General features: G+C 49.3%; 1 protein-coding gene across 1 annotated transcript in view; it reads left to right on the top strand.

Annotated features, from left to right (window-relative positions):
• Positions 1-26619, top strand: part of XYLT1 (xylosyltransferase 1) — a 309211-nt gene that overhangs the window by 219318 nt on the left and 63274 nt on the right. Inside the window, exons 4-5 of the mRNA XM_070412915.1 lie at positions 14034-14206; positions 15123-15325. Of these exons, the coding sequence (XP_070269016.1) occupies positions 14034-14206; positions 15123-15325 (376 nt within the window). The remainder of the gene's footprint in view (positions 1-14033; positions 14207-15122; positions 15326-26619) is intronic.

The raw sequence follows: 26619 nt of genomic DNA, 5'->3' as shown, positions 1-26619 counted from the left end.
GTTTGTCAGTGAATGCAGATATTTCGGGGAGGGTGTTGAGGGTAGGGGCCAGGGATGCGACTAAACCTCCTACAGTGTGCAAGGCAGCCCTCACTTCCCACAACAAAGAATTATCTGGCCCCAGACAGCGATGGTGCTGAGATTGAAAACCCCCATCTGGAGTAGACAGTGGTTTAGAAGCCACTTGGGGAAGGTGATGCTTTGGCTAGAAGTGAGCGTGGCAGCAGGAGCCTGAGTAGAGACAGGGAGGTCTCCTCATGGAGCATGGCGTTTAAATGAGGTCTGTTTGTACCCTAATCTCTTCCACTCCTCCTGGCTCTGTGACCTTGGGTAAGTTCCTTTCCCTCTCTGAGCCTGGAACATTTACTCTGAAATGGAGGTAACTTCCTTGTATAGTGTTGATATGAGAGGTAAAGAGCCTGTGGAAAAACATCTTAAATGTTATGTGATGGACAAATTGGAGTGAAAAATGAAAAGCAGTTTTTCTCAGTAGAACCCTAGCTCGCGCTCTCTCTCCAGCAGGCCCCCCAGAGCCTACCCCAGAAAATTCCCAACAAAACACTCTGAAGCAAAGACCCCTGAAATCAGGAAAGCAGACATTGTACCCACGAGTTCTCCCAAGGCATATGGGGCTGCGTAGGCATCCCTCTGAACCTGGCCTTCACCTGCCCTCATTTGTTTAACAGACTCAGCACATCCCAGTTGGGAAGCAAGCTTGTGGCGTCTAATTAATATTCTCCTAGCTGCCCTTGCACTTCTCCCATCTTCACGATTTTGCAATATCCGCATTCCACCTGCCCTATTATTCTCACGTTTTCATTGTAATCTACTCACTTGCATTTTTACTTAAGTCAGTTTTATTTTTAAAGTAATTCCGCAATACTACCGTATGTGGAAATCTTCCTGTCACTTGCCCTAAAGAGACAGCAACTATGCGAATGAATCAGCGAAATCAAAACAGTGGTGTTCACTGCTGGATGGTTCTCCTGTTGCCTGCCAAAGGTGCCAGTTTTGTGGGCAGATCTCTGTTGGAAAAAGAAGTCCAGTGAGCAAGCACTATTGAGGACATGTTTGTGTGCACCGACTGGAGACTTGCTGGGTGGGCTGAACCACAAGGACTGGATGAGAGCTGAAAAGGGAATCGTTGTCCCACTCTGACTCGGTGCCAGTTGCTGTCTGTGGGCCACAGGAACCTTCCACTGGGGAGCTCCGACATCATGTGTGTGCACCCCAGCTCTGGAACTCTCAAGGTCAGGGCCACCCTCCTCAGCCGTGGGAACAGTGAACAGGTTGCAGTGCAGTGAGTGAGGCTCAGAGTCACACTGCGTCGGCTCAACAACTGACTCCTCCACTCTGTGGAGCTGAATCGCCATATGTTGACTAAGTTATAGCTTTTGGTCCTTACAGCATCCCTCGGAGAATAGCTCTCTTTTACATGAGGAAACTGAGGCACAGATTAGCCAAGTGACCTGTGAGCCAATGGTGAGTCCAGGATGCAGACCCAGGCTGAGCTCCCACAAGGAATGGCTGAGTTAACACTTGGAGTGGGGGAAACGAGTTAAGTCGGCTCGCGTGAATTGCGCGTACTCCGCGGGAGCCGTCTTAACTCGGTTCATATAGATTTGCGGTGGCGTGCGGGAAATGTGTAAACTCGGGCCGATTGTAACTGCGTATTACCAAATATTTGTTTGTTTGCCGTTCACAAAGATACCTACCTGCGTATGCGAACCGTTTCATACCCATTGGGGTAATAGGTATCATAAAAATCCCTGATTTTGCGCGGGAAACCTAAATAATTGCCCGCGCCATCTTATATTTTGGCGGGAAATTCACCCCACACCGGAGTGTTAAGAAGTGTAGGATGGGTTTCTCAAGATGAATTATTAAAAGAAACATAGTTAGGATCCAGCAATTCCACTTCTGGGTCCACACCCCAAAGATTTGAAAGCAGGGCCTCAAGGAGATATTTGCACACATGTTCATAGCAGCATTCTTCGCAAGAGCCAAAAAGTGGAAGCAACCCCACTATCCACCAACAGATGAATGGGCAGAGGAAAGGTAGGGTGTACATACAGGGGAATATTATTTAGCCTTAAAATGAAAGGAAATCCTGCCACCTACTGCAACATGGTTGAGCCCCGAAAGCATTGTGCTGAGAAAGAAACCAGTCACAAAAGAACAAATATTACACGATCCCATTTCTTTGAGGTCTCTAGAGTGGCCAGGTTCATAGAGATAGGAGGTACAGTGGTAGTTGCCAGGGGCTAGGAGGAGGGAGAATGGGAAGGTGCTGTTTAATGCTTCCAGATGAAAACATTCTGGAAATGGATGGTGGTAGATGGTTGCAGAACATGTGAATTTACTTAACATTATGGAACTGTACACTTGAAAATAGAGAAGAGGGTACATTTTTTGGTCTGTGTATTTGACCAGCATTTTTTACAAAAAGAAGTGCAGGATGCTTGGAAGGCCCATGGGGGATGAAGGGGCAGGACCACAAGAAGGAATGGGGAAGGGGGTCAGGGAGGTCTTCACCAAAGGTAGTCGTTTCCCCTGAGACCCAGAGGGTGGCGGCCTGGCCAGCTCTGTCCTTGGAACTGTGTGCTCTCATCGCTTCCTCTCCCAACTCCACCATCTCTGCTTGATCATCTTCTCACTTCTCATTAAGTTGGGCTGGAGGTGACGGGAAGGCCCTGAGTTAGCAGCAGCCCTGATGCTGGAGGACGGCTGGGCACCCGCCAGGCTCCTCCCGGGGAGGGTGGGTGCTCCTGAGCGGGGTCCTCAAGCTGCCCCCGAGGCCTCAAGGAAAAGTGGGACCCAGCCCCCCATCTGGTTCGTTGGTTGAGTGGAGACCATCAAGTTAAACAGCTGGGGCCTGAATCTTCCACTCAGCCTCCAGGGCCTGAACTTGGACCAAGCTCTCTGACTTAATCTGTCAGTGAGAAATCATTCACTCACTGAGGCCTGTCCTCTGAGCTCAGCTCAGTGCCAGGCTGGGGGCCAGGACGGCTTCCTGGGAGAGATAAAACCTTGGCTCATGGGGAACCACAGACATCAAGGGACGCAGCCTGATGTGGTTCATACAAACAGGGGAGTATATTCAGCCCTGAGGAAGGACATCCTGCCACTTGTGACAACATGACTGGGCCTGGGGGCACTATGCTATGAGAGATAAGTCAGGGAAAGACAAAACTGCATGGTTTTCACTTATATATGGGATTTAAAAAGAAAGAAAGTCAGGCTCATAAAACAGAGGGTAGAAAAGTGGTTGCCAGGGTCTGGGGCCTGGGGTGGGGAATAGGGAGAGGTCAATAAAAGAGTACAAACTCTCAGCTATAAGATGAATAAGGTCTGAGGATCTAATGTAAAACATGGTGACTATAGTTGATGACATGGTGTTGTATAATTGAAATTTGCTGAGAGTGTAGAACTTAAATGTTCTCACCGAACCCCCCACCCCAAAAAAAGGTAGATATGAGAGGTGTTGGATGTGCTAATGAATTAGATGAATGGGGGAATCCTTTTACAATGTACACAGCTGTCAAGTCGCCACAACAAATATCTTCCGATTTTATGTCAATCACTAGAGGCCCAGTGCATGAAATTTGTGCACGGGTGGGGTTCCTAGTGGCTGCCAGATGCTGGTCGGGGCCTCCCTTCCCCCAGCCATCCGCTGCTGCCGCCTGCCCGGCAAGGGCTGGCCGGGGGGAGGGGCTGCAGGCAGTTGGCTGGCTGGCCCTGCCCCCTGGTCGAGGGGACAACTTGCATATTAGGCTTTTATTATATAGGATACCTCAATAAAGCTGAATAAAAGAAAGGAAGGAAGGCAGGGAGGGAAGGAAGAAAAACAGCCCTCTCAAAGGGAGGACAGTTTTCAGTGCAGCGCTGCTAACTCCATGGTCATGTTAGAATCTCAGACTGGAAATTTCAACTCCTTCATCTCATAAGACAAAACATGGGTCTTGGAGTCCAGCTGACTGAAGTGTTTATCTCTTTTGGGCCCTCTATAGAGAGAGCAGGTATTCATCAGTTACTCAGCACCTCCCAGCCACGGTGAGATGGGATTTATCATCATGGTACCTGCCACCTGAGATCTTAGGAAAATGAAATAATGAAACCTTGCATGCATAGTGCTTAGGGCATAATAAGTGCTCGGCTGGCCTTAGACATCATCATTGCTCTGTAAGAGTATGCAGGGAAGGAAATGACTCGCCCAGGGTCCCACAGCTGGTTCACAGCAGGAGCAGGGTTTGAACCCAGACTTGTGACCTTTTGTGCTGTCCCACCATACTATGCCACCTTTGATGAACCCGTGGAGAGTAGGAGCTTCTTTCTGGGCACTGGGATCTCCCAAGTTCTAATCACCAAAAATCTGCCTTGAAATTTCCCAGTGGGGCCCTGGCCCACATTGTTCAGTGGTTAGAGCATCGACCCATGCACTGAAGGGTTGAGGGTTCAATTCCCAGTCAAGGGCACATACCTGGGTTGTAAGTTCAATCCCCAACCTGGTTGAGGTGCGTGCAGGAGGCAACCAATTGATGTGTCTTTGTCAAATCAGTGTTTCTCTCCCTCTCTCTCTCTCTCTCTTCCTCTCTCCCTTAAAAAATCAATAGGGAAAGTATATATATATCTACACTAATAAAAGAGAAACATGCAAATTGGTGTCACTCCACTATGCCCACCAGCCAATCAGGATGTTTATGCAAATTAACCCAACAAAGATGGCGGCTAATTTGCATACGCAGGCACCGAGCGAAGACTGAAGAGGCTTGGCTTCTCTGCTGCAGCTGGACCAAAGGCCTGGGTCCTGGGTGCCGGAGGAAAACCTGGTGCCAGCAGCCAGGGGAAGGAAGGCCTATTGCGTGAATCTTCGTGCAACAGGCTTCTAATATATAAAATATATATCCTTGGGTGAGGATTAACAAAACAACAAAAAAAGAAATTTCCCCGTGGGAAAAAGGCACCTCCAGTCAAGTCTGACAGAGAACCTGGAACCTGACACGAATCCCACTCCCCTGCACCGTGCCTGCCGCCTGTGTGAAACTGTGTTCCCTTCACAATCAGGACTCACCACACAGCCCACTGAGGTCAGGGATGAATGGTTCGTCCCTCGCTATTCCTTGTAAATGTCATTGCACTTTGGTTAGGACACTTAACCTGAGATCCGCCCTCTGTACACAGTCTGAGTGCTCAGTGTGGCTGGCTCAGGTGATGCTATGCAGCAGATCCCTCTGTCTTCATAGTCTTGCTTGCCTGACACTTTATACCCAGTAATCACAGTTCCTCACTTCCTCTACCCCTCATCCCCTGGCAACCACTATCCCACTCTGATTCTATGACTTTCGCCATTTCAGATCTCTCATCTGAGTGGATTCATGCATTATTTGTCACTCTGGTTTATTTCACCCAGCACCCTGTCCTCGGTGTTCAGCGCTATGATCAACATGGTGCAGCCACTATGAGATTGGTATGGAGGCTCCTTAAAAATAAAACTAGCCCCGCTGGCGTGGCTCTGTGGTTGAGCGTTGACCTGTGAACCAGGAGGTCATGGTTCCATTCCCGGTCAGGGCACATGCCTACGTTGCGGGCTCTATCCCCAGTGTGGGGTGTGTAGGAGGCAGCTGATCAATGATTCTCTCTCATCATTGGTGTTTCTCTCTCTCTCTCTCCCTCTCCCTTCCTTTCTGAAATCAATAAAAAATGTATTAAATTAAAAAAAAATAAAACTAGAATTACTACATGATCATCCACTTTATAGATGAAGAACCGACGATCCTAGTATCTTTCCAAAGTCCCCACAGTGGAAAGCCAGAGCGGGGCACCCGTCTGGAATCCCAGCGCAGCGTGTTCCCTGCGGGCGGTGAGCTGGTGGCACCAGCTCGGGCTTCTGACCCGAGCCTCATTTGCACACAATATTGTTTCCACTTCTCTCCCTTCCTAAGACCCAACCAGCCCTCTCATCTGGAGCCAGGTCAGAAAGCTCCCCTCCCCACAGCCGCAAGAGGCCCTTTGGAGTATAAATAGAACCGAGGGTTTTGGTGGTGGAATAACTATTCCAGTCAAGCTGCTCCTTCGCTTTCCATGAGTTATTAATTGTGGTCTGAGGGAGATTCCAGTGTGGGGGTTTATCGGAAGCTGCAGCCCCAGCCTGTGCAGGCCCTGGGAGCTGGTGCAGCCGAGGGGTGGAACCCCATAGCTGGACCCAGTGGTTCAATCAAACCTGACCTAATCACTGAGGATGAACAGCCAAATAGAAATGATGACTCTCACGATGATGATGATGATGATGATGATGATGTTGAAGACAGATAGATAGATAGATAGATAGACAGACAGATAGATCGATCTTGTTTATTGAGCATTACTGCAGGCCGTGCTGTGCTCAGTACTGGACCCAAAATGCAATGACATTTACAGGGAATAAATGTCTGTGTGAGGCAGATTCTGTGATGATATAATACTGATTTTACAGATAATAACACTGGGGCTTGGAGAGCTTGTGTAACCGACCCAAGCTGACACAGATCTGCCTAACCAGAGGCCATGATCTTAACCCTTGCATCGCGCTTTCTCCTCCTGGATCATGTTCCTACAAAGTATCACAGACATCGCTGTTGCCAGCTTCACATTGACCCTTGCAAAGCGCCTTCACCTTCACCACGTCTTTGGAGCCCAAGAATTACATGGTTCCTGCTGGACCCAGGACTACTGTGGAATTCAGAGTTTGGGTCACAGGCCTAAAGTGGCACAGCTGGTCACTGGCGCAGCTCTCCGTGACTCCCTGTCCTTGGCCCTCGCACCTGCCTCGCAGAAATAAACTCTCCCCCACAAACCTGGCTTTTCACATTTGTCTGAAGTCAGCGTCTCCTGCTGCCTCTAATCACTCTGATTCTTCCACTTATTTTCTGTTTTGAGCCACAGGAACCTGATTATATTTTTAAATTCGTAGTTTTTTTAGGAGCTGGGCAGCGTTTGGGTTTCAGTCTGTAACAGCACTCATAGCTCTGACCACACGTCATTGCGTTTTGTCCTGCAGATGGAAGTCAACTGACACGCTTCTCCTCGGGACAGAGTTTTCTCCTTTTGAAACGAGGACAGTCGCATTCAGCACTGACAGTGGCATTGACAGGGCTCCGACGTCACAGGCTCACTCCATTCCCAGCCTCCTTCTCGCTGGGACTTCTCTGAGCTTCAGATCTTCCCTAACATAATGGGATGATGATAATTCTTTTCTCATAGAGGTTTGGATAGAAGCAAAAACAATCACACACAGAAATTACTTAGCACATGGTAGGCTCTCAATCAGCAGCTGGTATTAGAATTGCCGATAAGTGTCACCTTTATGGCTATGTCTCATTATAAAAGTAATCCATTTTACAAAATGCAGATAATGCAGAAAAGTATAAAGAAGACACAAAAACTGTCCTGCCACTATATGAACCTCTGTTAACATTTGAGAGCATGTCTTTTAAATTGTTAGGGATTACATTTTAGGACTTCTCTTTTGCTTGCTATGTTATAGACAAGTTCTGTATCAAGTATTAATAGGAGCTTTTGGTTGATTCCTCTTTGGGACCATTATAAGTACTATTGAGGTCAAAGCCCCAGGACCTTTGCACTTGCTATGCCTGGTACCCCGAATCCTCCGCCAGCCCTAATAATTACATGACTCATGCCCTCACTTCATTCAGAGCTTGCTCAAGTGTCTCCACTTCACATCACCCTCCAATGGCCACCGTCGCCAAATGAACCCATCCCTTTACATGCTATGTTTCTTTCTCTCCATCGCCTTTTTCACTAACTGCAATCGTATTCTCTGTTTGCTTACTTTTGTATTCGTTTTCTACTCCACTAGACTAAGCAGCGTTCAGGAAAGGACTCTGTTGTGTTTGCTGTGATAGGACATAGACACAGAATGAATGAATAGATGAACAAAATGACGTCTTGTACATAGAGACTTCCATATATGCCTTCTCCTTCCCTTCGCTTAGATTCTTAGGGGTGGAGTTACTGGGTCAAGGGGAATGCATATTTAAAACTGTGGTACTTGTTGCCACCTCGCCTCTGACAATGTGCCAGCTCCTGCTGCCTCCAGCAGGACGAGAGTCCATTTCCCCGGCTCCCGCCTTGCTGGAATCTTGCCACAACCCATTGCCGATCTCACTCCTCGTGTAGGAGGCCGCGTGCTTTTCAGGGCCACAGTCCCGGAAATGGTGGCCAGGGTGTGGGGGAGGCCCACGGCTGCGGTGTGGTTTATTGTCGCCTCCAGCTCCCCTGTGTCAGAGCAGCTTGCCGGAAAGGTCGTTACAGGAGCCAGGGATGTGGAGCAAAAATAGGAAGCTGGTTATTGGCAATTGGCGAAGGGAGCCATGTGGCAGCCTCGGCCCCTTAAATGGCACCCCGCCCACACCCTGCTGCAAGGTGGGGCAGAAAACTCACTCCTTCACTCCCTTGTTTATTCAGTAAACTGTGTTGAGGTCCTACTGTGTGCTAGTATGGGAGCGATTGAAGTTAGAGTTCTGGAGCCAACCTGAGGATGTCCCACCACGTTTGGCGGGTCCCTGGGCAAGTTGCTTCACCTCTCTGAGCCCGGACTTCTTCCTCCAGCCCTGGCCTCTTGAGAGGACAGAAGCTGGCCAGGGGAGAGGGTAGGGGCAGGTGTGTAAAGGACAGAACAGACGGGGCAGGGCAGGCAGGCTTAGGTCTGGGGACATTGTTTAATTCTGAGATCCTGGGACTCTGGTGTGCCTTTGCTTTTAAGGACAGCTGCAATGTTTTGAGGTTGGATAGATCCAGCTTTTTCAGTGTGGCTGCCCCTCTGCCTCTTCCTGTCTCTGTGTGTGTCTGATTATATGTTTGTCTCTATTTATGCCTGCATATGTCTTCCTTTCTCAGGGTTTCTGTTTAGGTCTCTATATGTTTCTCTCTCCATATGTGGGAGTAAGGGGGAGGGCTTTCTCTCCTCAGGTCTCCATGGTTTGTTCTCAATGTGTGTGTGGCCTTTCTCTATCCCTGCTCACTTGCTATCATCTGTCTATCCGTCCATCATCTCTCTTTTTCTATCTATCTGTCTTTTGCCGCTGTTTCTCCCTCTCTCTCTCTCTCTCTCTCTCTCTCTCTCTCTCTCTCTCTCCCCCCCCCCCCCCTCTCTCTCTCTGCCTCTCATCACCATCTCCATCTGTCCCTCTGTGTGTGTGTCTCAAGAAAGGAGATATTGGATATTTTTGCTCCTTTCCACCTACCCTAATCCCCAAAATAGCTGTCCTCCAGAAGAACTCTGGGTGTTATTCCCCCTTGTCTTTGCTGCTCCCCAGGCCAGCCGCCTGGTCACAGGGACTTTATTTGAATGGAGGAGGCTGAGTGGGAGTGTTGGATTTCCCAGGGCTCCCTCCCCCTCCAGAGGGAAGCATCCATGTCTGTGTCTGTCCATCTGTGCACCTCCCCCACATTCTAAAACCCTAAAGAGACAGTACAAAAGGCTCCCCTCAACATCAACATGCAAGTTCCTCTAAAGACCAGCACGGAATCTTCACACCGGTCCTCCCATCTCCCTGCTCTTTGCTTCAGGAGAGGATAGGCTGGAGGTAGCAAGGCCATTGCTGGGCTCAGCCACTCCCAGCTTTCACTCCCACCTCTGGCCTCGCTCACTGTGTGACCGGAACAAAAGCTCCAACCTCTCTCTAAGCCTCAGAACATGGCAGTTCCTTCCATCCAAAGCCCAGTAGCAACTGACGCAGAGCCTCTGGCACAGGCTGGAGTACAGCAGGCCCACAGGCGAGGTCAGCCCCTCTGGACCAGAGCAGCCCTCTTCCCCAGGATGCATTCATCCACCCACTTGTTCATTCGCTCACTCAACAAGTATGGCAAGGGCCCGGCCAGTGTGGCTCACTGGTTGAGCATCGACCCATGAACCAGGAAGTCATGGTTCAATTCCTGGTCAGGGCACATACCCGGGTTGCAGGCTCGATTCCAGTGTGGGGCATGCAGGAGGCAGCTGATCAATGATTCTCTCTCATCACTGATGTTTCTATCTCTCTCTCCCTCTCCTTTCCTCTCTCTGAAATAAGAAAAAACTAGTCATGGCAAGAGACATCATAGTTGGAGAGAACACAGGCTGATCCCAGAGGCCCTATGAGTCTCAGTTGCTAAGAACACCAGATTCATTGTTACCCAGAGACCTTGGGGCAGGGATGAGCAGTGTCATCTGAGTCCAGCAGGAGCCCCTACAGAGTGCACTTTCTATGAAATACAGTGTGGTGGACCACGGTGAGACCTTTGAAAAATCACCCAGTGAAATCCAGGTGGAAAAAAGTGGCACAAGTAGCTGTTGCTTTTAAGTGTCCCTCCTTTGGTTTGATAAAGAGTCCCCAAGGGAGGCAAGGAGAGGTCACGCCCAGTGTGGCCAAGGCCAGTACACGGCCTTTGGGCTGCGGTCTTGGGGAGAGAATATAAGCTTTTCTCATATGTTATCTTTTCACTTTGGATTCTCACATTCCTTAATCCATTCATAATACATCTGTGAAAGCAGGCTCATGTTCGACATGTTTTTGTTCTCCAGGCCTTGTCCAGGGCTGGCAGGTGGGAGGTTTTAAGGATACTTCATGGTTGATTGGATGGATGGATGGATGGATGGATGGATTGGATGGATTGTTGTATGAGTGTTTAAAGGCACATGATCCCTCCAGGCAGACTTTCCCCCTCAACCCCCCCTCCCCCCAGTGATCACCACAAAAGCCCTGTGCCTTGAGATTGGCTTGGAGAGAAGATTAGAGGGTGGTGAAAACACCCCCCTGGTTGCTGCCCATTCTGTCTTCAACCAGAGCCACAAGGATAATTATCCTCAGGATCATGAGACCTTAGGACTCATCCAGAGGGCATGAAGAAATGGGCTCCGAAGCTTTGGACTAAACTCTCTGAGGTCTCCTCTGTCCCTGCACACAGACTGTTCACTTCTTCCCTCCAAGAGCAGCCTGAACACACTTCTATCATAAAACAATTGAGCATTGCCTTCTGTTTTCCCAAGTTGGCTGAGAGCTCCTCAAAAGCAAGGATTCCCCTTCCCCCAAGAAAAGTTTCTTTTTCTAGTACCTAGCACAGACCTTGGCATGTGGTATAGGCTAAGTTAAAATGGCATGGATCAACGAGTTGATAGTTAGATGGTTGAAGAGTAGATTCACGGATGATTTGCTTTGAGCATGCTGGATGAGTGGGTGGATGGATGGATGGATGATTGGTTTTAAAGGTGATGGGTGGTTGGATGGATGGATGAATAGATGGTTGGCATTTTTTTATAATAAGCTGTTGAATGCTTTGCTAGATGGGTTGTTGAATGGTTTCTGGGTGATTGGTTAGATTTGGATGGATGGATAGGTGACTGGATGGATGGATGGGTTGGTGGATGGATGGATGGATGGATGGATGGATGGATGAAAACATGTGTCTGTGATGATGACTAGAGTCAGCTTTTCACACGATACAACAATCCTCCCTGCAGTGCCTCTGATAGTCCTCAAATGCCTATTTACCTGCAGTAACTCAAAGGTATTTTCATTAACTAACAAGCAGAATTGTAAACTTTCCCAAATTCTGGGTATGGTAATGTAGTGTATATTAGTGGGTAAGGGCATAGGCTTTAAAAACAGACCTGGGTTTGAATCTCAGCTGAACTAATTAAAGCAGTGTGACCTTGAACAAATAAATCCCTTGGCCTTTCTAAGCTGTGGTTTCCACATTTGCAAAATGGAAATAATATCATCTAGCAGGGTTGTTATGAGGATTACATGAAATAACGAATGGCCAGGGCTGATCGGTGCTCAGTAAACTCTATTGCTATTACTATGGCACTGAACCAAATGTACCTCCTGTAACTTCTTTTTTCCACCAAGAACGTGGTGTGCCATAGTGTTCTATATTTAATGACAAACAAGACTAAATAGTCCCTCATCTCTTGGAGTTCATGTTCTAGTGGAATACTTAAATAATAAACAAGTAGATGAATAAACAATTTCAGACAGTGCTAAATGCTATGCAGAAAATTGAAATAGTGTGCAGTGAAAGAGAATAATGTGGCTGGGGTGGGATGAGGTGGCCTTTTATTGATCGGTGAACTGAGGACAAGAAGATGCAGCCAGGTAAAGATCTAAGGGAGCCCTAACCGGTTTGGCTCAGTGGATAGAGCGTCAGCCTGCGGACTCAAGGGTCCCAGGTTCGATTCCAGTCAAGGGCATGTACCTGGGTTGCGGGCACATCCCCAGTAGGGAGTGTGCAGGAGGCAGCTGATCAATGTTTTTCTCTCATCGATGTTTCTAACTCTCTATCCCTCTCCCTTCCTCTCTGTAAAAAAATCAATAAAATATTAAAATAAAAATTAAAATAAAAATCATCATTCTCCCCTTTAAAAAATAAATAAAATAAATAAAGATCTAAGGGAAGGGTGTTCCAGTAGCAAGAATAGCCCATGAAAAGGTGCTGAGGCAGATGCCTCAAGTAAAGATAGAAAAGGGCCCGGAGGCGAGGTAAGTAGTAGGGCCGGCCAGTCAAGGCACCAGGTCTGCAGGAGGCAGATCACGTAGGTGTGGAGGCTGGGCCATGCGACTTGGACATTAGTCATGTCCATCTCTTCCTGTCCCCTGGAACAAGGTAGAAGGTGCCTTGTTCATTTGGCAGCCATTCAGCTTTCCAGCAACAGCGAACAGGCCCCCAGTCTTCTGACCTCCAGGCTACACACTCCCAGTTCTCGGCTTTCCCAGTTGACATTCTGGGACACATGCAGCTAATACCCTGACAATGTTCTGGTCCCATTAACCTCGAACCCACAAGAAATCAGGTTAGACTCAAAGGAAATCAGGCCGAAGAAAGCCGAGAGAACTCTAGCTGGAATTGCAATGAACTAAGCCAGTGTTTCTCCTTGCAACCTTGCCCCTGGTGTGTTTGCAGGGGAAAGGAGGGGGAAACAGCCTCTTTGAGCTGCTTCTGGGATAAAAAATATATATATCTGAAACCATTTACCCAGGTGGGTCTGGTGTAGGATCCAGGCTTGCAAAGAAAACTAGGATATGACTGACGGTGGCTGATCTCCCACGGGGTTGATCTAGGAGCTCCAGCGGGTCCTTAGGCTCTAGCCCTCTCCCTCCCTCGGCAATGCTGCTTCTGTGTTGCTCCCTGTCAGGCAACCTCCATGTGGGGACAAAAGAGCTCTTAGAATCTCCCAGTTGTGTGTACAACAAAAAATGAACATCTCTTATGTAGTTGTCTCAACTAAAGTGTAGAATTCTGTGTTTGGGGCTAATTAGCTTGGTTGGGCCACATGCTCACCTCTGCATCATACAGACTATGGCCAGGGAGATGCAATGTTTGAACTGGCCAGGCCAAAGCTCTGTGAACGCCCCTGACCTTGATAATGGAGGGAGGTCCTCCCCATCCACTTGGACTAAGAATGGAGGAGGGGGGTGAGGCCTCTCAAAATACCAGATGAGACTTTTTGCTTTGCAAGAGGAATAAGTTCTAAAGATCTTCTGTACAGCATCGTGCTTGCAATCAACAAGACTATACAGAGCTCTTAAAATTGTGCTAAGAGGGTAGATCTCCTGTTATCTGTTCTCACCACCATTTTTTTGAATGGATGCTTTTGGAGGAAACAGGAGAATAGACTTGAATGGGCAAAAGCAGCACAGGTATCTTACGTTTTCTAACTCAGAGTTAACTTCGCCTCCTCAGTGGTTCAGAGATGCACCTCTTATGCCTCTTATCTCCTCCTGTTCGATAGTTTAATATGTGTACCTGTGTCTCCATCAGCTCTTTAAAGCTTCTCGGGGATGGAAATTGTGACTTAAGCACCTCAAGGTCCCCCACTCCTGTTGTACCAGGAGAGCATAAGGGTCCAGAACATGCTTGGTTATGCTGAATCAGGTTTCAGGGCTCAATGTGACTACGGTGCCCCTCCAACAGTCCCCAAGATGAAGCATCAGAGAACCTGCCCCCAACGGGAACTTCTGACCCTCACCCACCTCTGTGATCTTTCGGGTTTTCCTCAGGCAAAGCCAACAAGAACGTCCAGTGGGACGAGGACTCCGTGGAGTATATGCTGGCCAACCCGGTCCGGATCGCTTTCGTCCTGGTGGTTCACGGCCGTGCCTCCCGGCAGCTGCAGCGCATGTTCAAGGCCATCTACCACAAAGACCACTTCTACTACATCCATGTGGACAAGGTGAGACCCCTATCCAGGCGCCTCCTGCTGGCCTTTCTCTGTGCGTCCCTCTGCCCCTCTTCAAGCCAGCTTCCCTTTCAGGGAAGGCTAGTAGGCTGAGCAGCTACCTCTCCTAAAATGTGTGTGTGTGTGTGTGTGTGTGTGTGTGTGTGTGTGTGTGTGACAGTCTCTATAAATACTGGTTTTCTTCCCTCTTTTCCTCACTGTCCCACTGCTCAGTACACTGCCTGCCTCTCTGTGAGGGGAGCTATCCCAGGAGTGGGCACACTTTCCCTATGAAGGGCCATATATAAAGATTTTAGGCTTAAAGCCCATACCCTCTCTATTGCAGCTACTCAGCTCTGCCATTGTATGAAAGCAGCCATAAACAATACATAAACGAATGATGAATGTGTGTGGCTGTGTCCCAATAAAACTTTATTGATAAAACCCCGCAGCAGGCTTGCTGACCCTTGAACTCTCTTGTCCCAGGGATTTTCTCTTAGCCTGGAACGTGACATGATTATGTCCTGACTCAAGAGGCAAAGGATCTGCTTCTAGCAGGCCTGTGAGAGGGTGATGGAGACATTCCACTCCTCACAGCACTCCTCAGGCTTCGATACAGCCGTATTTCACAGCTTGCTATCCTCAGACCACATGCTTCCGTCTGTATAAAAATGCAGAGCCCTAGGCTCCTAGTGAACCGTAGGTCAGAGGATGGGGCCAGGGAATCTGCATTTAAAATAGCTAAAGTAAAATTTAAACAATAATAAATGTTCGAATAACCATATAGAAAGATGCTCCCAGCCTGAACCATCTACTGGGCAAAGTTCAGGAACCCTGACCCCTAGAAGGAAAGGGACAGAGAGGGGACAAGGGGCACGTCTGGGTGTTTTCTGGGCTGCTAAATGTCACCCTTTTCTCTCCTGGGAAAAAGCGCTCCAACTACCTGCACCGCCAAGTGCTCCAGTTCGCCCGGCAGTACAGCAATGTCCGCGTCACCCCCTGGCGGATGGCCACCATCTGGGGCGGCGCCAGCCTCCTGGCCACATACCTGCAGAGCATGCGGGACCTGCTGGAGATGACCGACTGGCCCTGGGACTTCTTCATCAACCTCAGCGCAGCCGACTACCCCATCAGGTAAGGCGGCCCTGGGCCCCAGCAGCCTGCGCCGAGGTCCCGCTCCCTCCCGTCCTCCCTGGTCTTAGCGTTTTGCCTCCTGTGCAGAGCAGCGTGTACGCTCATGCGCTGTCTTCACAGATCCCTCAGCATGGGATCCACCCTGGGCCTGAGCATCATTTGCACATTCACTCGTTCGTTCATTCATTCAACAGATATTTGTTGAGTACACAGTTTTCCCGCTCTGTTTGAGGAAACTAAAGGGACTGTCACCCTTCCCCACATGGAGTTTTCAGTCCAGTTGGGGAGACAAATAACAAACAAAATAAGTCAAATGGTGCATGGGAAAACAAAGCTGAGAGGATGCAGGGGCGAGTTGTAATTTTAACCATCGTGACAGGACGGTCCTCACCGAGAAGAATGGAAGAGGAAGGAGGAGTGAGTCACTGGGGCAGGGAAAGTGGTCCAGGAACAGCAGTGCTGAGCCCTGGGGCGGGAACACACCTGGTGTGTGGAAGGAACAACGGGGCTCAGTGTGGCTGGGACAGACTAAGTGAGGCATAGGGTAGTAAGAGACAGAAGATCAGAGAGCAACTTGGGGCGAGACTGTAGAGATTCTAGAATTTGGCTGTCACTCAAGCAAGACGGGACCCACTGGTATGATTTGAGCAGAGGAAGACAAGGTGTGACATCAGAGTTAAACCAGAAGGAGCAGGGAGGAGGAAGGGAGGTCCGATACAACAGTTCAGGCACAGTCACAGACGTGTGGGTGTCTTTGGGCTATTCAAGGACCATGGGTATCTTGGATTTTATTTTTTGGCTCCGACCTAATTTTAACAAACAAATTGATTGTCTACATTTTTAAATTGGGAAATTTCACGTGAAACTACGGAGTTTGAGCTTCTCTCCGTCTTCCCACTCAGCCTGCAGCCTGCTTGGCCGCAGTCGTGTGGGGCAGATAGAGCAGCCCACAGTCTGCAGCTCCGAGGTAGCGGAGATGCCACGAGGAAGGCCCCTGTGCACAAACAGTGATCTGCTCTGTAAAATAGACCATAAGCAAAGAAAACCCCTCCAGAGAGCTTGTAAAGGAGAAAGGCAAGAAAATGAGGTCTATTTCCTATCCAGACGGCAGCTCTTTGCTCGGCCGTGTCTTCCATCCTGATTTATTGAGGAGGCTGAGAGGCAGAAGTGAGTGGACAGGGAGGGGGACAGTGTGTGAAGCAGAGGGTCTTCCTCCCTCGGATGCCATGAGGGCACTGAACAGCAGTCCCAGAAATGAAGGGATCTTTAAAGAACTCACACACACTTCTATCAGGGCAATTTTCAAATGTGCACAAGAGTGCCGAGACTAATATAATGAACCCCTACTTATACGTTGCCCAGTTTCAACTATAATCAATTCGTGACAGTCTGGTAATGTCTGTGCTCATGTCTCTCCCCCCACCTCCCCCGCCCCCCGTGAACCATTTCCAAGGCATCATCAAATCGTATCTGTAAATATTTCAGTATACATCTCTCTTTGAACATAACATCAATATGATTATCACATCTAAAATATTAAACAGTCATTCCTAAGTCATTAAATATCGAGGCCACATATGCCCAGGAGTTTGGGTTTTGAGTGAGGATCTAGATGAGACACAGGCATGGAAGTGTCTATTTAAAGTGCCCTTCCTTTAGTTCTGGGCTTGGTGGCATCCCATGGTCTGCCAGGGGACCCTGGACTCTGAAGGAGATCTGGGGAAGGCACAGTCTTTGCTCAGTTTAGGCAAAATGCACCTGACACCTTTGAACCTAGGAAGAATGATGGGGGTTATTTTGTTTTGTTTGTAGGATAGCAGAATTTAAAAAAAAAAAAAAAGGTGATTTTAAAACATCACTGGCAGGTTTTTCCTAATTTCTTATTTATTCAAACATTCATTCCACAAAGATTTATTAAGCAACTACCATGCTAGGCATTATTTGGGCATTTAGTGAATAAAAGCCCCACAGCCCCTACCTGGTGGTACCCTAGAAGGAATTAGCTAATCCTGTAAGAGAGGCGTCATTCAAGGTGTGACAGGGCTATCAAGAGGAAGCTGCAGATGGTCTGAGCGCAAGAGGGGCAAAATCAGGACGTCAGAAAGGCCTCGGAATGTGCAGTTTTGAGTTGAGACCTGGGGATAAGGAGGGACTGTGAGCCCTGACCAGGTGGCTCGGTTGGTTAGAGCATTGTCCCATACACCAAAGGGCTTCAGGTTCGATTCCTGGTTGGGGCAAATGCAGGAGGCAACCCATTGATGTTTCTCTCTTGCGCTCTTTCTCCCTTCCTCTCTCTCCAAAATCAATAAACATATCCTCAGGTGAGCATTAAAAAACACACACACACACACACACAAAAAATTGGCAAACAAATGAGAAGGAAAGATCATTCTAGACTAGGATTTCCTAACCTAAGCACTATTAGTGTAACAGGCTGGAGCCTTCCATGCTGAGGGGCTGTCCTGGGCACTATAGGGTGTTGAGCAGCATCCCTGGCCCCACCTACCAGATGCTGGTAGTGCTCCCCACCCCCAGGCACTGTGACATCCACAGACATCTCCAGTTGCTGTTTCCCCAGGGACAGAATCACTCTCCAGTTCCTGAGAGAAAGGACAGCCCGGATAAGACTTGGGTCAGAGGTGAACTAGATGCATTAGAGAAATTTAAACAGAGTGCAATAAAAGAACGAGGAGAGGTAAGAGAGATAGAGGGCAAGGTGAGTTAGAACATTCTCCTCCATCTTCCAAGGAAGGACTGAGTTCAGAAATACCCTAACCTGCTGCTGTAGAGCAGCTGATGTGGGAGGTGCTTCCGTCAGCCCTCAAAGCAAACCTGTTTTATTGAAGGGCAAGCTGAGGCCCAAGGTCATGTAAAGAATACGTGGCAGGCTGCGGATTAGAACCAGTTCTGTCTGGCTCTGAGGTTGTTATTCTTTCTGCTTGAGGTTGGTCCCTGGGGAAGTCAGCTGGCCCAGAGTGGCAGGATGGCCCCAGGCTGCCTAGAGAGCACAGCCACTCCTCAAGCTCCAGGTTGGGCAGGGATGTGATTGCACCACCTGGCAGCAGGAAATCGCATGAGTAAAGGTCTCCTATTGTCCCCGAGTCTGACTAGCGAGGATCAAGATTCCCACACTTTCTTCCAGGCCTCCCGTGGAGGCCCCAGAGGTCATTTCAGCCTAGGTCATGCGGCGGAACTCGGCCTCAGAGACCTCTTGAGATCAGTTAGGTATGCCCAGGCCCCTGGCCCTTCCCAGGAGACTCATGCCAGGTCTTGAGACTGCCCCCTAGAGGCTTTGTGTTGACTTGCAAGTTGAAGCCATAACCAACCATGACCCCTTAACCAAGTCTGCTCTGCCCGGATATTGGAATTTCTAGCATTTCAGCATCCAAGAGGAGTGCTCCAACTCTCAGCAGGTGGCCAAGGTTTGAGTCTGAGTTCTGCCACTTCACTGGCAGAACTAAAACCATCAGAGGTAAATTCAGTCTTTGTGAGATCAGGTTGTAGCAATGCAACCAGCAGAGTGTTGGCACTTAGAAAGTACCCAGTCAATGTCCACAGTCAGTTTCGTTGTAAGGCTGAGCCTCATATCTGAGGGGTCCAGAAATCCTTCCTTGGACCATGTGCCCCACCTATTTGGGGGTTTGGGGAAGAGAGTCATCTTATTTCTAGCTTTTTAGCTTCACGCTCTGGGCCTCTGTGTCTCTGTCGCTCTGTCTTTCTCTGCTCTCATTTCAGTGCCCGCCCACCCCTCTCCCCCCCACCCGGTTTCTTCTGTCCACTGTGCTTTGCCAGCCTGGTGGCCAGAGGCACGTCATGCATCAGGCACTGCTGCTTCCTCTTGCTGTTGTTTTCACAAAGTCGCCCCACACAAAAACATATGAATTTTGCAGATGAATGGTTTTATCCTGGGCAACTCTGATAGGCCTTCACTTCCCATCTGCCACTCCATCTGTAGCTTCCCAAACTACGACTTCTTCCATCCCAGGAAGGGTGAGCAAACGTAGGAGCCTTCTCCAAAGGCGGGAGTGCCCCAAAAGCTTCTGATGGCTCTGAAAACTTGGGGTAGCCAAGGGCAGAGCCTGCTCGCTGTGGCTACTCCGAGCTGTTTGTGATTTGATGTAGCCTCCCCATGCCGCTGCCCAGCTCTGCCTGGGGGACCAGACTTCTTTTAGGGGGTGAACACTCGCTGGCCACCAGCCTGTGTAGGCCCCGGATGCAGCCCGGCTATAGACTGTATGCACCACCGGCTCAGCAAAGGCTGCTTTAGCTTTCTGACTCTCCGCTTGTCCACCTGAGAAACGGCACAGTCTCAGTGCCTGTCTCATAGGGAGGTTAGGATGATGAAAGGAAATGTTGCATGTCAAGGGCTTAACACGGTGCCTGACATATAGAAAGTGCTTGGTAGACACGGGCTGTTCCTAGTGTAATGATGGGATAGTGTGGGCACCACAGGCTGGGCTCACTCATCAACTGCATTGCTTTTGGATTTCCATTCATCGTGAAAAGACTGATGAAATATTTCTTGAATTCACATCTCTTTCAACAGTGGGAAAAGCAGTGTTAGGCTGTAAAGGCCAATGTTTCAAGGGAAAACAGGACAGAAGCAACTCATTTGTGAACGCTCTGGGGTTGACCAGCCTGCCTGGCCCACGCGGGCTGTGGTTGGAGCTGGTGCTGTATCGGTGCATGGATGAAACAGGATATTTTCAAACACGGAGACCCTGTGAGGTCTTGAATCATCAGAGGACATGCTTTTATTCAATATATTCTACTCAGTAAGGCAGAAAATTGCTCTAGCATGCGTTAGTTACATGGGCCACAGGAAGGCATGAAACAAGAAGCGGTCTGCACTGTTGCTTAGTTGGGGCCAGTGGTAACACTGTCCACCTTAACCAGGACCCGTGTCTTGGGGCTAAGTCCAGTGCAAAGGGAGGAGGGCTCAGTGTGTCCTTGGCCCCTCCAGGGCTCACATGCTGTCTGTGGTGTATGTACATGTGTGCGTGTGTGTGTGTGTGTGTGTGTGTGTATGTGTGTGGCAGGGGAAATCGTATTTAAATTTTCAGCTGAACCCAGGGCCTACTATTCTGCCTCATGGGGGTCCATGGCAACAAGATCTAACCCACCTGGGCCCACCATATGGACATTTACGTTACACTTAACTGTGGACCTAAACACTGTCCTGAGATACCACCCGGCCCGGAGCTCAGAGTGGTTCTGTGGAGCCTCGCCAGGAAGCGCCAGCTCATAGACAGGAAGCAGGTGGCCCAGCTTCCCCGCGATGCTCCAGAGACCAGCGTTTGCATGGGACTGATCAGGCGAGGCTCACCCACATCCAACAAACATTTGCTTTGTACCTACTATGTACTAGACCTGCCACAGAGGCCTTTAACTCAAGTTTTGTCTTAAATTTCATTTCCCAAACAAAACTTCTGTGTGAGAAAGTGTAAAAAGGTTAGTGTTGAAACAGAACTTCCAGGAAACTTTGCAAGAAAGCCAAATTTTTGATAATAATTAACATGTTACCCTAGGATTTGAAATTAAGTTACCTGGTACAGATACTCAGACGTCAGCCTCTCCCTTACTTTGCATTCCTTTAGTTGGCTCGGGGGGTTTTGAGTGGGTCACAGAATTCCTTCGTCAATAGCCAACCATATATAGCAAGTGCATATATAGCACTTAATACCTCCCTGGCATTTTTCTAAATATTTTACATAGTCCTCACAGGAACCCCAGGAAGTATACTTTTGGTATCCCCATTTTTCAGATGGGGAAACTAAGGCACAGAGATGTTAAGAAACCTGACCACAATGATGTAGCCAGTAAGTGACAGAACCAGGATCTTTTTTTTTTTAATTGAGGTAAAATTCACTGACCATAAAATTAACCAATTGTTTGATCCAGTGGCTTTTAGTACATGCTCAATGGTGTACAACCATCACCTCCATCTGGTTCCTAATCACTTCATCTCCCCACTAGGAAGCCCTGTACCCATGAAGCAGTCACTCGCCATGCACATCTCCCATTCACTTCCCCCACCAGTCCCTGTCAACCACTAATCTGTCTCTCTGGGTTCACTTATGTTGGATATTTCATATGAATGGAATCATACCATATGTGACATTTTGTGACAGACTTCTTTCACGTGGTATACTGTTTTCATGGTTATTTACGTTGTAGCATGTATCAGTACTTCATTCCTTTTCATGGCCGAATGCTATTCCATTGTGTAGATATACCATCGTTTGTGTAGCCTCCTATGAACTGATAGGCCTGGGGTTCTTAAGAGCCCCCAAAACACTCTGTGTCTTGGCTGGCTTGGATGGTGCCATGTGCCCCGAGTCAAGGACCTCATCTGGTTAAAGATGTGTCTGCATCACATGGGATTCTATACAGCCTGGTGCTTCGGACTCTGGTTGACTGAGCCCCGACGATGCTGGGGCCAGGGTGGGGGTGACGTACCCCGAACAGGCTGCGACCTTTCCCATTCAGCCTGGTCCCCCTCTGCCTACCTCTTGCCATGATTCCAGTTAGTTGAGACATATTTGAGGTTGAAGATGGAAAGATGGAGGATAAGGTTGAGGTGTAAGCATCCCCTACCCCCCTCCTTCTTCCTTCACCATCCAAGCCCCTCTGAATGCAGCCTGGGCCTGTGTTGGGTGGGAAAGAGCTCAGGCCCCTGGTGAGCCAGCTGAAGACCATGCTCTACTTTCACAGAGGCGTTCGGGGGATGGGGCTCCTACTGACTCCATTCATTCACTAGGTACTGGGCATTCAACAGTGAGGGAAAGCACAGCCAGTCCTTGCCCTCCTCATCATGGTCAAGTGTGCAGACTCAAGCCAGACCATCTGGGGTCAATCCCTGCTCTTCTGGGTACTCGCCGTGTAAACTTAGACTTGAGAAAAATCACTTAATGTCTTGGTACCTCAGTTCCCTCATCTGTAAAACGGAGCTAGCACAGTACCACCCATATGGTTGCTCGAGGGTGAAATGAGTTAATGTATGTAAGGTGCTCAGCCCCCAGTAAGCACTGTCTATGTGAATCAGAATGGTCTCAGGAGTAAACATATCATTACAAAGTGAGGCAAGTGGTCTAAGGAAAGGAAGGAGGGGTCTAAGAGCACTTTGCAAGTGAAACCACCTTGGCCTGGGGCCTGGGACAGCCTCCTGCAGGAGACAGCACGGGAACTGAGATGGGTAAGAGGGGTAGGAGTTCGCCAGCGGAAGTGTGAGGGGTCCCAGGGGAGGATTCCAGGAAAGGAGGTGGTGTGGGCAAGGGCCCTGTGGCAGGACAGCCCTTCACATGTATGAAGAGCTGAAAAAAAGCTAATGTGGCTGCAATTCAAAGAGCAAGGGGTTCCTGGTTAGCAGTGAGGTAGGTCGAGCCAGTCCACCCCGGGGACTTTGGGTTACCTGTTGGTGGTTGAAGCCACAGCCCGAGAGCTGTGTGGTTTCAGCGGGCAGTACTCCCATTTGCAGTCTGGAGGGATCACGTTGGCTGCCCTGGGAGAACAGTTGGGAGGGGTCTCAGGTGGGGAGGCCAGTGAGGAAGGGGGTGCTTGCTGACCCCAGAATTATGTCCAGAGAGTCCCCTCTCCTCTCCAACCTCCTGGCAGAGGCAGGTGTCCTGGAGCCACCGTGAGCTTCCTGAGTCCAAGCAGAGCGGATGGTTAGCCTTTCAGTCACACAGAGCCAGGCAGCCACCTTCTGCTTGGGGACCAGGACCCCACACCTGCATGAATCAGCCTCATTCAGGAGGCTGGCAGCGCAGGGCTGATGCACAGAACCCAGAGAGCCAAGACCTCTCAGTGACCTGGGGCAAGATTTTGGGGAACAGGTCAGGAGCACTGAGCAGGGAGGCAGAAGGGGACAGCCTGGGGGTTCAGGAAGGGACTGTGAAAGCCTGTGCGTTCACACTCTTCTTTGTCCTTTTGTTTTTAATTGTGGTAAAATATACATAACATAAACTTTAGCTTCTTAACTATTTATGTGTACAGTTCAGTAATGCGAAGTGCATTCACACTGTTGTGTAACCGATCTCCAGGGCTCTTCATCTTAGAAAACTGAAACTCTACCCATTTAACAATCCCCATACCCCTCCCCCGCCCCCTGGCAACCGCGGTTCTATTTCCTGTCTCGTTGACTTTGACTACTCTAGGTTCCTCATTTAAGTGGAATCACATAGTGTTTATCTCTTTGTGACTGGCTTGTTTCACTTAGCATGATGTCCTCCTTGTCGTAGAACATCAGGACTTCCTTTTTAAGCCCAAATACTATTCCCTTGTAGGAATAGACCACCTTTGCTTCCGTGTTCACCCCTTCATCCGTGGATACTGGGTTGCTTCCACGCCTTGGCTATGGTGGATAATGCTGCTGTGAGCATGTGTGTGCAGATATCTCCTCGCATCTCTGCTCTCAGTTCTTTGGGCTGTGTACCCAGAAGTGGAATTGCTGGCTCACATGGTAATTCTTTTTTTGGGGGGGTGGGAGGAGTGGACTCTCCAGACTGTTTTCCACAGCACTGCACCACCCCTTCACATTCCCACCAGCAGTGCCCAGGGTTCCATCATCCGCACACCTTCACCAGGGCTTGTTATTTCCATGTGTTTTTGAGTAGCCCTCCTGATGGGTGTAAGGTGCTTCTTGTTCTTTTTAAGGAGCATAAATGCTTGAAACAACGAGTTTTCTCTCCACACAACCGTTAGGTTAGCTACAGGGAATTGTCTCCCCACGGGACCAGGCTCTCACAGGATTCGTATTAAACTTCTCTCCAACCCACATCAGCCCCTCCTCATTGCCGTTTGCTGAGTAGGACCATTCGTTGGCCTGTTCACTGGGGCTGGAAGTCTGTGTGCCCCCCACCTCGTCAACCCGCCAGGGCCTGCGCCTTCTAATTCTACCCCTGACTTCTTTCTCATGGACATCCCCCTGGACCCCCTCCATCTCTGCCCAAGCCAGACCTCATTGCTTCACCCTGGGGCCCTCAGAGCCCCCCAGGAGGACATAGCTGAGCCAGACCCTGACAATGGACTCGAGCTTCTCCCCAGCCATTTGGGAAAGCATTGGCCCCAGCCCTCCTGGGAGCAGCTTGCAGCCCATAATCATTTATTTACTCAAGCAGGTGTGCTGAGTATTTGTGGAGCATGGGCCGAGTGCCAGGCACTGGGCTGGGTGCTGGGAGATGCAGCCGGGAAAGACCTGCTCATTCACTGAGGGAGCTCACTCTCTGTGGGAGAAATGGAGGTCATATTCGTAAAATCATGCCAGGGTGTCCCAGTGGAGAATAAGAAGGGGTCCTACCCTAAGGAGTGTGGTCAGGAGAGAGGAGATGCCTTTAGAAAGGGAGGTTTAAGCCAAGACCTGAAATGGGGCTCACTATGAAAAAAAGGGGTGGAGGTGCCAGGCAAAGGGGAACAGCATGTGCAAGGTCCCTGAGGCAGGGAGGAGCCCAGCACATTCCAGGGGCTAAAGAGAAAGGAGGTCAGGTGGGGCAGCGCGATGGAGGCGAGGAGTGGGGAAAATAACCTGGAGAAGGACATTAGGGAACTTACCAGCCCTGCGACTCATCTTCTGCCCAGCAGATTCTTCGCTCAGTGCCCTTAGCCTCTGCCTTAGTTTCCTGCGGCTCCAGGAGAACACGACCACTGGCTTAAAACCACAGAAGTGTATTCTCTTACAGTTCTGAGGCTGAAGTCTGAGATCAAGGTGTTGGCAGGGCCGTGCTCCCTCTGAAGGTTCTAGAGAGAGTCCTTCCTTGCCTCTTCCTAGTTTCTGGTGGTTGCCCTCAATCCTGGCATTCCTTGACTTGTAGATGCGTCACTCCAATCTCCCTCCATCTTCCTTTGGTCCCTCTTTCTTCTGTCTGCCTCTCCTGACACAACCTGCTCATAAGAACAGCAGTGATTGGACTTAATGCTCACCCTAATGCAGCAGGACCCCATCTTAACTGCATCTACAAAGTCCCTGTTTCCAAAAAAAAAAAAAAGTGCCTCCTGAGGTTCCAGGGGGATGTGAATTTTGGGAGGGGGATCCCCTTCAACCCATTACAGCCTGCCGTCACCCTTGAGTGCAAGACACACTTAGGAGGCGTGGTGCTGTCCTAGGTCCCCAGCCGCATCTGGAGGGGGCGGGAGCCTCCTCTAAAGGCCATTCTAGCAAAGACACCATCCTCTGGCCTCACGCTGGGGTGGAGCTGGCACTCTTCCGTGCCTCCATTCAGCCGTCACTTCCTGAGCACCTACCATCGCTGTCTCCAGGGGCAGAGCAGGCAGCCAGGCAGACAGGGTCCCCGCTGTGGGAGCCTGGCACCCTGAGAAAGGCAGGGCTCCACCTGATTCTTGGAAGCTTCCTTTAAAATATCAGAATTCCACTACAGACCAGTTGAATATAAATTCCTTGTGGGAGACAAGAATCCATATGTTGTTTTTTTTAAATATATTTTATTGATTTTTTACAGAGAGGAAGGGAGAGGGATAGAGAGTTAGAAACATCGATGAGAGAGAAACATCGATCAGCTGCCTACTGCACACTCCCTACTGGGGATGTGCTCGCAACCAAGGTACATGCCCTTGACCGGAATTGAACCTGGGACCCTTGAGTCCGCAGGCCAACGCTCTATCCACTGAGCCAAACTGGTTAGGGCCATATGTATTTTTTAAAGCCTTCCAGGTGACTGGAATACAGTCGGGGTTGAAAACCACTGGCCTGGGGGAGACACAGACATTCGTCACTTTAATTACAGTAATAAATCGCAAGGGGAATGCTGCGATGACAATGCAGTTCAGTACTTCACAGAAGTCTAAGCTGTGGCCCCAGCACCAGATCTTTGGGTGAGACCCTCTCCCTCGATGGCCACATTCTCAGCATCCAACCACTTTTATTCGTTTCCAAGACCCCAAAACCCTGGTGTGACGTGGTCGGAGGAAAGCTCCACCCAGAGAATGTTCCAGTCCGAGAGGATGTTTCTGCTCAGGCTGTTATTCATGAGGAATGGGAAAAAAAATGCCAGTAATTATTCCATTAACAGTTTTGTTTGCAAACTGTGTCCCCGGACAAGCCGAGAGGGGCTGGCGTTCATGGAATCCTCACAGGACTGGGTTGAAAAGCACCCGGTACCTCAGAAAGCCAAGAGCGGCCATATCGGTTTAGAACACTGTCTTGGCTAACGGAGATAAGGAAGGATGTTTCTGGAAGGATGGGGGCGTTCACGCAATCAGTGCAAAAGGTGGCAGAACAAAAGGCAGGAATGACGTGACTTTCACCCACGAGATGCCACTGTGTGGCTTAAATACATCGC

The sequence above is a fragment of the Myotis yumanensis genome, unplaced genomic scaffold (assembly GCF_028538775.1).
Source record: "Myotis yumanensis isolate MYYU_CA2020_CCGP unplaced genomic scaffold, mMyoYum1.0.hap1 SCAF_4, whole genome shotgun sequence".
Taxonomy (NCBI): Eukaryota; Metazoa; Chordata; class Mammalia; order Chiroptera; family Vespertilionidae; genus Myotis; species Myotis yumanensis.
This window is presented reverse-complemented; position numbering and strand designations above follow the sequence as displayed.